General features: G+C 46.5%; 1 protein-coding gene across 1 annotated transcript in view; it reads left to right on the top strand.

Annotated features, from left to right (window-relative positions):
• afg2a (AFG2 AAA ATPase homolog A) overlaps positions 1-12,370 on the top strand; it is an 84,060-nt gene that overhangs the window by 14,663 nt on the left and 57,027 nt on the right. Inside the window, exons 10-14 of the mRNA XM_023795939.2 lie at positions 3,129-3,283; positions 4,864-5,073; positions 6,505-6,558; positions 6,735-6,814; positions 8,791-8,917. Of these exons, the coding sequence (XP_023651707.2) occupies positions 3,129-3,283; positions 4,864-5,073; positions 6,505-6,558; positions 6,735-6,814; positions 8,791-8,917 (626 nt within the window). The remainder of the gene's footprint in view (positions 1-3,128; positions 3,284-4,863; positions 5,074-6,504; positions 6,559-6,734; positions 6,815-8,790; positions 8,918-12,370) is intronic.

Genomic DNA, 12,370 nt, shown 5'->3' with positions numbered 1-12,370 from the left:
ATCAATCCCCAGAGGGAAACTTAACAAATTTATCATGAGTCCATATATCATGAGAATTGTATTTCTCTTTTGGGATAGTTTGCTATGGTTGTTGTTGTTGTTCCCCTCAACTTTGTCGTAAATGGGGAAACAAAGCTGTTTCTCGTTGCTGGGGTTTCAAGCATAGTAGGGTTAGCTCATAGCATTGATCTCTGTTCGACCTCCCCCAGCGGGGCTTTGTTCAGCATGTGGCGAAACACTCAGCCCAACTGTGCTCTGACTCCATCAGACAAACATGTTCATATGTGCACACACAACTGTGCATTTCGCCCCTGTCCATCTTTTCTGTGTTACGAGTGGGCCATAAATCTCACGGTATTTTTCCTCAGTCCACGTCGTGACACCTATTTGTGGGATGGTCCACGGTTCATGCAGACCGTGCCGAGGAAACGGTTTCCAAGCCTCAGGCCGGGAGTTGTAACGCTGATATGGTTTGGCCACTTTGACAAGGATCATAGCAGATGTTTCTGTGCTGCCCCGGGGCATTGATTCAAAGCGATGGCCGTCTCATCCGGCTGCGAGGCACAGCCACATGGGGCTCCAGGGACGCGGGGAGCCCCCCAGCTGGAACACGCTGACCTCGCGCCTTGGCCACGCCATTAATTGTGTTGTTGAAAGTCTCGCTTGGATCCTCTGAAAATATAAACAGGATGCAGCTTTGTCTGACGGTAAATCCCTCCTGTCTGCCTCCGCCTGGCCATCTGAGGGAAGCGTGGGGGGCATTATGTGCATTTTGTCTTGGAAACTGGGGAGGTGGGAGGGGAATTGTGCCCCAGTGCCAAGATTGGGGCATGAAAGGTTGCAGATCTGGGCAATGGTAGGGGTGGGATGGAGCAGAGGTTCTCGTTCTCGATTGCGATAAACCTGCTGGTAATTTACGTACTTCTTAAGCATCTACCTTATTTAACTAAGTTTAGCAGGATTCTGTTTTTTTTATGTTAATCTGTTTCTGAGAGGAAATGAACCCTGTCTGTCTCGGAATGTTCTGCATGCATTGTCCCAATTCTGAGCACATTACTGTAGTGTAGACAGTGCTCAGTGGGTTGCGCGATGCTTAAGGACAGTTCTGTCAGTTTTTATTCGCTCAAGCCCAGAGGGGGAACCCACATCCTGAAATACTTACCTGTATTTCTTTGGTGTTTAGTGCTTATAAACAGGACCAGTGAATGATGGAGTAAATTTCCTTTTGTGACAAGGCCCACAACAACTACAGAATTAATAATAAGCATTGATCTGTCATTATAAATCCTTTGCTGGACTCGCAAATCTCTCCTGACAAAGGACAAGCATTAGCAGTCATGCCAGGCGTTTAACAAAACGGAAATCGTCCGTGAATTAGCGTTAATTGCCTCCGTCGGAGCAGGTTGGGGCGGCTCTTTGGCAAACTGGATTGATTTTTTTTTTCAGATTACTATTCTTTCATGTGGTGGATAATTATATACAGAGGACAAAAGACGACGAGGAGAGATTTGGTCTTTGTCTCTCTGCGTAGTGTGTAGGTTAAGCTGGATTTCTGCATCTTTTAGACGGGCAGGATCCGTCACAACTCACGAGTCAGTGCTGAAACTGCGTGAGTCAGAGCAGACTCCGCACAGACGATGATTGCTCTGCTACACACACAGTGCGCCACGGGCCTATGAAGGAGGTCTCTTAAGCTCTAGTCTACCACCTGGGACAGCGTCGGTACGATAAAGCCTGAATTGATGTTTGAAATTAAATGAAACGGTTTATTTGTACGACTATAGGTACCTTGGGATTATTTTGTTTTTGTGTATCCCATTTAACTCTTTCTTGAGACATGCGCACATACACACAACGTTGCTGTACGATGAAAAATATGCATTTGCCAAAATCCATTATTTCATATCCATTACAAAGTAAATATATAGCAATGTCATGAGACGCCCTTGGTACCATTAATAGAAACCTTTCTTTACAGAGCTGTCAGTGAACGGTTTAAGGTTTTACATGGACTTACATGGATTGTAGTCAGTAAGGCAAATATGTTGTTGTCAAGAAGATACAAAGTCATCTAGCTTTTTATTCACAATTAACAGTGATGTGAGTTATTTAGCTATCAGCCTTGTTAAAAATAGTGATATAAAGTAATCCATTCAAACAACTAACACGAATACAAATGTTAACTAGTACTAACATAAACACTAATTAAATAGAATAGTTAAATGGACTTCATAAAACAACATTTCATTGGTCAATTAAATGTCAGAGCCTATCGGTAGACAGAGGAGGATGGGCGTATTCCATCTATAGTAAAAATAAAAAATCACAATTATCAAAAAAGGGACACAGGCAACGGTCAGCAACGATATACATTGCTCACAGAAAGTCTTGCTTAATTCTGTAATGATGTCACATATTTACTGCTTTCATAACAAAAGTCCATTGACAAGCAATGTTTAACGTATCTACACGTCTTGCAGACTTTTTCTTTTTAAGTGTCATAATTTGTTTGAGTGACTCATTCCGTTCCCTTCTTGCCATTTTACTATTAATTCCATCCAATTGTAGTCATTGGCTCCCAAAGGGATACTAAACACAAATATTTGGTGTTTTATGTTATTGCACAGGTGTTACTAATTAAAAAGCATCCAGTTAACTTTTCCAGTCAGAACAGCTCTTTTAGAACTATAATTTGGGTTTCAATTTATTAGTACTTGAAATTTATGTTTTACTTTAAAAATTTCTGGTTGTTTCTAATGTGATATATATTTTTTCATAAACAAATGAATTAAGTAATCATTTTTGTTACAAAACCAGCACATTTGCAATATTTTTACTGAGTACTGCATGTGAGAGTGACAGGGTCAGCTCTTTTTCCCATAACCCCGGAGCAATATTTTTTTCGACGGGTTGGTTTTAATTCTCTAGATGAGGTCGTCATATCTTCATTTATGTCTTGAACGAATGATAAATAGCTTATTTAATTATAGGGTTTTCTTTGATGCTGGTAACCATCTGGGTAGCAAATAACTTAACTTATTTTAAGTAGTGGTGCGTGTTGGTTTGGCAGACCAAGACCGTGTATAATGCCAATCTCTGCTCTGGGTGATGCCTTCCTTCTGTCCCAGGTATGCTTGCTCTGCGTCGGGTGCTGGGCGCCAACCCCCATCTGCTGGATGATCATGCGATGGATGTGGTGACCATCACCCTGGAGGACCTCCAGCTGGCTATGTCAGTGGTGAAGCCGAGCGCCATGAGAGAAGTTGCCATCGACGTGCCCAGGGTGTGTGTTGGGTTTGTGCCAGGGAAGGAGATGGTTCTTGCCTATTATTCAGATGGCTGGTGTAATCAAAAAGTAGAGGTAGTTTTGTTTATTTAGTTGCTTTTTGAAAGCTTTTAAGTAGTTTGGGTACCTAAAATATCAACTGTGCATGTGTATATGGAGGCGGTTAAGCTACCATTTACATCAAAGGACTGTTCTTTCTTTGTTTCTATGCTTTCATCTCCTTTATTTAACACAGCACAATAGATATCAACACACAGATGCATGAAAATACAGAGCATGGCACTCGACCAATCAAAGCCTGGCATTCAGGAATCTTCAGGGGCTGAACCCAGCTGATGGGTCAGCTGCAAAAGACACCTGGCGTATATCCACACGAGAGCGAGACATTTATTTCTGAACCATTTGTTTAGGGCTAATGAAGCTGGACAAGCCTCAGGAAGTGGACCTTTTGATACTTTTGTCAGGTGCTCTTATGGATGCCTGCATTTTTTTTCCATCCTCGGGGGCTCTTGGATCCTCTCTGGTTTAAAAAGTCCACATCTTGTCATTGAAAAACAGGGACTGTGAGGTGTGACTTGTGCTGTGGCCCCTTTTCCTTCAGTCTGTAGTTTTGACAGAGGAGCCATAATCCTTTGTTTGATCTTTGGCCCCTAAGCCCCCGCCCAGTAGAAATGCAGATGTGTGCAGCTTGGTGCTTCTTTCTGCAGCACATCTGCACACCTGTTTGGGCTGTTCCTGTAGGCTGACGGATTTACAGCGAGCAGGTACCGGCAGCGCCAGTCGCCGGCAGTCTGCCGCTCCGCGTTCGCCGTGTGGTATTTACAGCGCGTGGCTGCACGCCAGGTTTCCGCAAGGCACTCTTTGCACTCAAGATGCCCCCCCCCCGATGGCCTGCGACGGGTCACTGTGTTGCAGAGATGGGGGGAGGGGAAGTCGTAGCCATGTTTAAATGAATGTAGACGGTTGTGGTGGTACCCTTTCTGGGTTTTATGTGTCGGGCAGAGTGCTGGGGTTCGTCCATCAAAACGATCACTCACAGCGGGTGCCCTCTCCCTTGCTGTTATCAGGACTGTGCCTCCCCTATTAGACTTGTCGGATTCCCCTGCTGTTTCTCAAGTCTGTGCTTGTGGGAGTTCCTCCACCCCCCCCACCTCCACATTTCCCCTGTCAAAGTGTCCTGACTAGCTTTTCCCAGATAGACTTTTATTAGGTCTGAGCTATAGGTTTCCTGTCTGTCTGTGGTAGGCAACTTCTCTGGCATTGTGGGGGTGTACGTAATCTGCACCTGCTGTGGCTGTGCAGTCCTGCTGGGCAGGATGGGTGCTGATGTTTCCGTACCGGAATTTGAGGCCCTGTCAGTCCTGCCACATGGGGACCTCAGGTCCCCTAGCATCCCGGAAGGCTTCGTCTCCTGAGGAACTCATGAGGCCTTCTTGAGCAGAAGCTTTCTCGAGAAGCTTTATTCTTCTCTTTCTAACTCTAAACTTGTTCTGTAGTCTTATGGTCATCACGTTCTGGAATTTGTTCTAAAAGGAATACCAATCAATACACATCGCGGTCTTGTCGCTGCTTCACAGGTACAATGGTCGGACATCGGTGGAATGGGCGACGTGAAGTTGAAACTGAAGCAGGCCGTGGACTGGCCCCTGAGGCACCCCGAGGCCTTTTCCCGCATGGGCATCCAGCCTCCCAAGGGAGTCCTCCTCTACGGACCCCCTGGGTGCTCAAAAACCATGATTGCCAAGGCTCTGGCCAATGAGAGTGGACTCAACTTCCTAGCCATCAAGGTAACGTGTCCCCCGTGTGTATCGTTTGCGGTCATAGGGATTAACGTGCACAGGAACTGTCGGTTTTAGTAACATGAGACTGTTCCTCCTTTTGATGTGAAAGATACAAAACTTTGCAAGCAGAAAATCGAGTTCAACATGACCCCATTCAAAACATTTGAAATATTTCAATAGGAATGTTTATTGCAGCCGGTAATTCACATCTCTTTGTGTTTGTTCATTAGCAGTGGCTAGCATGGCTCTGTTTATCGGCCTCTAAGCTGTCAGACAGTCACTGGGTAGTTTTACGCTTGGGTTCCCAGCTTCCCTGGAGCTGTCGCTCTCAGATTCACAGGCCCTCCCTCTTGACCCGCCCGTCCCCTTCGACCTCGGACCGGTGGCACCCTTCATCACCCCAAAAGCCTTGCTCCTCTCGGAATCCTTTTGAGCTCTGGCCTGGGTGAGGGTTGAGGGTGACATACCTGTGACAGATTCGCTCAGCGGGGCTCTGATTGGGACGAGGGACGGTGTCCTTGGAGCCCCTGAGTGGTGGGGAGCTTCTGGTCCCACATGCCAATGATATTTACAGAAAAATCATTCAACCTTCTCCTTATGGGCCTTATGGGCTTCCTGGGAATGTTATGGTAAACATCTGCGTTTCACATTGAATTGCCACCAGTTTCGGTGTTAAATTAAAAATGAAGTTTAATTACCTCGCCTCAAAAATATACAGTTGTAAACTTTTGTTTTAATCACCCTGTCAGTTGGGACGCTGCATTGACTTTAAATGGAGTCTGACAAGCACTTGTGGGAGTGTCGTGTGAAGCTCAGGCCTTCGACACAGTCGCTGAAGAGCAGCTTAATGGGATAGGGGGGTATGTGGGGTGGGGGGGGGCGGCTTGACCGTTAGGTACCCTCCAGGCTTTTTCAAGGAGACGAGAGAGGCTGTTATTTCAGTGCCCTCCTCCAAGGTGCTGAAAAGAGTCGCGCGGGAGACGCTGGACGCCGGTGCCTGAGTGCTTATCCTCCTTGATGGAAAGAGCCCCCTTGAGTCCCCCCAACAGCCAACTCCCCTCCATTGTCCTCTGCATTAACCTCTACTCCCAGCCCACTATATCTCTGAAATAACCAGCCTCTAATTGTAGTGCAATTTCTTTGCAGTACTTCAGCTGTTATTCCGAGTCGTTCTCTTAGTAGCTGGCTGTTTACGCATTTATTTATTTATTTGTTTTATTCATTTGGTAAAACTGTGACTCCCTTAACTACTGTGCACTAACACCTACTGGAGGTTGCCATGCCTTGGTCAGATTGCATGGGTCAGTAGGACCAGCAAAATGATCCTGTATTGGACTGGGATGATCTAATGGGAGAACAAAGATCTCAGCTGAAGTTCAATTGTTTATATTTTCTGAATCTGATAAATTTCTTCTTCTTTTTCTTTTTCTTCTCCAGGGTCCCGAATTGCTTAGCAAGTATGTGGGCGAGTCTGAGAGAGCAGTGAGAGAAGTAAGGGAGGTGCACTTGGTCCAATCCCCAGTCAGCTGTAGTACAGTATTGATGTAGTTGTTTGTCTGTGGAAAGTCATTCCTATTGTGAGCATCGACGTTAAACACTGGTGGGACTCGGTTGCTTGGGGATCGTTTTTGGTCTGCCTCCCACCAGCGCCGTATCTCCAATTGCAGGTCTTCAGGAAGGCCAGAGCTGTGGCACCCTCTATCGTGTTCTTTGACGAGATTGACGCCCTGGCCGTTGAGAGAGGAAGGTAGGGCATCATCCTTGGGGTCTGCGCACAGTGACGTGCACGACGTCCAGATTCTGTTAGTGCCCCCCCCCCCTCCCCCCATGAGTTTCTCGTTTACAAGGTGCAAACTGGATCAAGCCGTCATTCGTTTCTCCAGGAGTGTCGACCCCCAAAATATGACGCTTTCTGATCTGGCAGAGGGGGGGGGGGGGCGCTATGGAACATCTGCACGGGGAATCCATGAGGGACCAAACAGTGGGGGGGGGGGGGCACAAGAGCTCCATTGTGCTGACGGGGGGCAGATGGGGAAGTGGACCGTGGAGCGTGGCTCCCAGTAAACCCCGCAGAAATGGAATGGTGTGGGAACGCAGACAAAACAGATATCAGCACCGCCTTGCTCCTCAACCCGATTGGACACGGCCCAGGATCTACAGATGTGCTGTATGTGTTTATTCTCTGTTTTCTGTGTTAGGGGACCAAAGTCAAATCTAAAATGACTGAGCCGTCCATGTTCTCCACCGGGCTTATGTCTGCAGGAGACCAGTGAGAAATGATGACATTATTTGTGAATGCTGGAAACTTTTGGTAATTGTAATGTGATCAGTTGCTTAAGACATGTCTAAAATAAACAGGAAAATCATCATTGACAGAGCGTTGGTTCTAATGAACTATAAAATGACAGCGGTCTGCTTCTCCTGCGGATTTGTTTGAGGTTTTTCTTTATAATGCATGGGATTCTTCACGGCCTGGAGTTAACTCCTCCCATCTGTTTGTTAGATGAGTTGAGCTCCTGACATCAGTTAGACCTTCAAACTTTATGGTATGTGTCGCTGGTGTTTTTGTGGGAGACCTCAGTGACTCGTCTGTCAGATAACATGGGGCAGCCAATCGGATTCCCTCTGACAGGCAGAGGTGGGTAACTCTGGTACAGAGAGTAAAAGTCCAGACCAAGATTTTCTTTCAACCAACCAGTTGAGTGCTCTGTGACTGTGACTCTTTGTACTACCCACCTCTGTTTGTCAGAGGGAATCTGATTGGCTGCCCCATGTTATCTGGTTGGGTTTATATGGGTGAGAGCAAAGCTTGGAGGCAGCCATTTATCTTGCCCCCAGCATGGCAGATTTTGGGTTTAAGGCCCTGTCGATGATATTATTCTGCCGGCTGTGGGATTCAAACCAGCAACCATCTTTACATGAGCACAGATTCCTAAGCCGCAGTGCCCAAGTAGCCAATAAACATGTTTACTTAAAAATATATGGCTAAAAGTGTATTCTCTTTAGGGGGAGCATGCTGGCCTTCGCCCCTCCCAAACCAGAGTGACTGGTCGGCTTTGAGGGGAGTAATTAGCAAGCTCAAAAAACAGCAGGGGGCTGGGGGTGGGAATCTGCGGCCCACTGGCGGTTTTAGGGTGTTCTTTTCTGTTGTAGCCAGTGGGGGCCAGGGGAGTGATTTCCTTTCAAATCCGATACCTCTAAACAGGGATTATGGGCCGTTTCAGGATTTAACATGAGCAGGGAGGAGCCATGTTCAGGCAACGCGACCCCCTGTTTTTCTGCAACTTGTTCCGGTCACGCGGTTTTAATAAGGATGTTAGATTAAGAACATCTTTGTTGTGCTCTCAGTAGCTAATTAGGCTCAGATTTCGCTCTGATGAAGAGTTTTCCTACCCTCAGTGCATTTGCTGTACAGTTTGCGGCTTTGCTTTAACTTCATGCAAAATGGGTACATAAAGTACGTAGCAAGGGGAAATCAAGCTGCTTCTGTAGTTTGGCCAAGAGAAGTTTCGGAGAACCCTAAACGTACTTTAACCATGCGCCACATGAAGGATTAGAAATAAATAATGCTGTATGCGGGTTGTGGTGTACGGTTTGGTACTTCCAACAAAATTTTTTAAAACTACGAAACGTGAAAGTGCTAATATTTGGCAGGCGGACGACGCCGCATGCGTCCGGCAATTCGAGAGAGCCTGACGTCTTGTCGTTCTGTCTCCTCCGCAGCTCTGCGGCCTCCGGAGGCGTGGCTGACCGGGTTCTGGCCCAGCTGCTGACGGAGATGGACGGAATCGAGCAGCTCCGAGACGTCACGGTCCTGGCAGCCACCAATCGTCCGGATATGATAGATAAGGTAGAGGGTCTAGCTTCCTCTCTCCCCATCTAATCCCTGCCCCGCTTATCCAACATCTCCTAGTGAAACATCCTGCGCCGTGATCAAAGAACACCCTCATTCTGTCAAAAGAGTTCTTGAAAAAGGATTGCAGAATCTGTGTTTGGGAGGGGGCCAAGCGACAGAGATATGAATGTGGAGCTTATTAATCATCCTCCTCCATCACTTTTGCTTCCTGATTTGTTGCGTCATGAGGAGAGAAGCCCAAAATAGGAATTGTTCTTGCAGCAGTTAGGTGGACCTCCGCTTTCAGAAGGTCAGGGGCTTGCAGCCTTTGGGCATGGTCACGGGGGCTGTGTTGCTGGGGGCCACCCCGCCAGCCTAAAGGCCGCGTGGACTAGCTGGGAGCCCCACCTCGCGGGCCGACGCCAGCTGTCAATCCGCAAATGGCCCACGACCCTCCCTGCACTATCACCACCTGGGGCAATGAAAACATGCCTCTCCCGGAGGTTTGACAGCGGAGGCCTCACGGGCCAGTGTCATTTCCGCTGCCAACGGCGCTCTGAGACCCATTAGGCGGGGCCGACTGCCCCGGGAAGACGTGTCGGGCCCCAGGGATCCCACCCGGGGCCCCGGCACAGGAAGCGGCCCTGGCAGCTGAGAAATCAAATTAGTCTGCCCTCCTGCCGGGCCCTGATTTGAATGTCAAACGCATTAGCCGTGATGGGAAACACAAGTTGCCCCAACAGAGCGACGGTGTTACTAGCTGCCCCACTTACTCTCTGTCCGTGTCCCCGTCCCCATGAAGAGGACTGTCAGCTCAGTCTGAGCCCCCCTCTTCATCGGCCATTGAGCCCATTACCATGAGAATGCTGGAATATGTGCGGACAAATGAAGATTAATGGGACATTTTGGTGTCACTGGGCTCATTGTGGTCAGACCGAAGCTCGCCCAGGCTGGTGGAGCAGTGTTTATTTGCTCGACAGAGGGGTGGCGGGGGTAGAGGGGGGAGGTATGGGGTGGGGGCTTTTGAAAGGGAAACCCCCACGTTTATTTAGAGAGAGGTTTGAGAAGCCCCCCCCCCCCCACGTCCCCTAGTGGGTTGTTATGATGGCGATCGCTATCAGAAACAAGTATCTACTTCCTACTTATCTGCCTCCTAGATGTCTGTTTTGGAGGAGCAAGGTGAAAGGAGAGCTATGGGGTCAGCCAGCCATTGAAGGGGGGGGGGGGCGCTTTTACAATCCCCCGCTACTGTGCAGAAATCAGTGTTGGGCTCTGTATGAATAGGCACTGCAGCTGCTGGCTATAAATGTAGTCGTCGTAGGCCTGGGTAGTATGATTATGCTGAATAGGCCCTGAGTGGCTCTCGGTGAAGTGACACTTTATGTGGTTCCTCATCTGTTTTAAACACCCTCAGTAATGCAAGCCACTTTTAAACACCTTTGGTGATGCGTATACGCATGGTCATGTAATAAGCCTAAGAGAGGTGAAACGTACTACTGCCCTCCTAAACAAACTGCTTTTTGTTTGCTGTCAGAATTCTGGCTTTGCATATAATTCGCTGCTGACGCAACGACAGGCTGTTTCTCCTTATTTTTTAGGTATAAATATTGCAAATACCAATCTGTGAAATGCTAACCAAGCCAATAATCAGGAATTATGCGCTCTGGTTTATGAAACCGCAGTAAGTCCATTTGCAAACCATGCATAGCTTGAGCGGAAGGCTGGCCTAGGCTGAACGGATGTTCTTTTTCAGAAGGTCCCATTGGGATGGGTCACATTTCCTAGTGTTGAATGAACACAGATGTAATCATATGAGTGGACAGAAGGGGGCGCCAAATCGGACACTGCTCACCTATAATATATTCATTCGAGTGCCCGACTGTAGGCCAAGTAGTGGCTGGTAAAGTAAATCTCTGTTTAGCTTTTTTTTTCTTCATCCACTGGAGTAACTCCATAACATAACGTGATTGGAGATCCAGAGATTTGGTATAAATACTGCTTGCAAAATTACAGACCTCTGTCTCTTTTCAGTTGTTTATCATATGGAAACATTAACTTGGAGTACTATGTGTATATACTATATTCAAAAGGGTCCTAGAGTTTTATACTTTAATCGATATACATTTCGTTTTGCAATGTTATAGAATTGCAGGCAGAGGTTTCCAGTTTGGCGATAACTTTTATTTGCAATTAATTAGGAAATACAGGATGTTTGAACCTGTATAGTTCTTCAAAGCCAATGGCGATCACTGTGCATTCAGTGTTGCAGCTCTGGTTAGTGTTGGTGGTGTCCTCGCTTTGGAAATGGGGGGCGGGGGGGGTTGAAGCTGGACATGGGCCTTGCATGTCTTGTCATAGTAAAACCGGTTTGTCATTAGTTTTAATCTGCCGCCTAATGACTGCTGCCTTGACAAAGCCAGACTATTTGACTATTTTAAATCTTAAAAAATACCTTTTCACTTTCAAACAACCTCCCCAGTAATTTTTCATTTTCCACACTTGATTGCAAAGTTACGGAATCTGACCTTAGTGACCCTCCCTAAAATTTTTTTAATAATTGTTGGGTGGGGGGTGGGGGGGGGCTTTGCTAATTGCATACCTCCCAGTGCCTTGAAAGAGAAAAAAAAACAGGGTTTAAAAAAAACATGCAAGCTGGGAGAAATCCCCAAAAGTGACCTGCTAAATGCAGTTTCTTACCATAAACATACGTATATAAATGGCCTGCATCCAGTTCCTCTGCAGTACACTTAAATATCGTCTTGCTCAGGAAATGGCCTTGACATTATAAATTCCTTAAGGACCATAATTTATGGTGTTCTGTGCAAACACTGCTATTAATTTGCTATGTTTCATGTAAACAAAAACTAAGATCTGTACAAGGGCTTGCTTAGGAGAAACTGCTTTAAGTGCAGCCTTGCTGTTCTGACTAATTAATTTAATCCTGTGTTGCCTTTAACGGATTTAATTTGCGGAGGGGTGAATATCAGCATTGAAACGATTGCCGCAGATACATTTGAGTGACATGAAGCACTCTCATTTAAGAGTCAGTGGTTTGCACAATAAAAACCATTATCCTGCAATTTGGTTATGGGGACTGTATTTAATTGCGCTTTTGCTTTTGAATTCTCCTTAATCTTAATGCAGTGAAACTGCTCCCCAGTCAGCCATCTGTCCTGGATCAGTGTAAACTCGTGTCGACATTAAGTATACGCTCACGGAGAAATGCAGTCGGCGCAGATGACAGGAAGAAATTGTTTGCTCATGAAATACTTGAGTAAACTGTAATGTCTGCAGAACGAATCAGGTCCCTGACAAGCTACGAGTGCAGGACTAAAGTCCAGAATCTTATATTTTCCTTGTGTAAGTTAAGAGATCTTAAAATTATGGGTATAGACAGTTTTAAAGTAAAATGGCATGGAGAAGTCATTTGTGAATAAACGATTTTATTGTATTAACCACTGAACATAT

The sequence above is a fragment of the Paramormyrops kingsleyae genome, chromosome 12 (assembly GCF_048594095.1).
Source record: "Paramormyrops kingsleyae isolate MSU_618 chromosome 12, PKINGS_0.4, whole genome shotgun sequence".
In the NCBI taxonomy this organism is placed as follows: Eukaryota; Metazoa; Chordata; class Actinopteri; order Osteoglossiformes; family Mormyridae; genus Paramormyrops; species Paramormyrops kingsleyae.
This window is presented reverse-complemented; position numbering and strand designations above follow the sequence as displayed.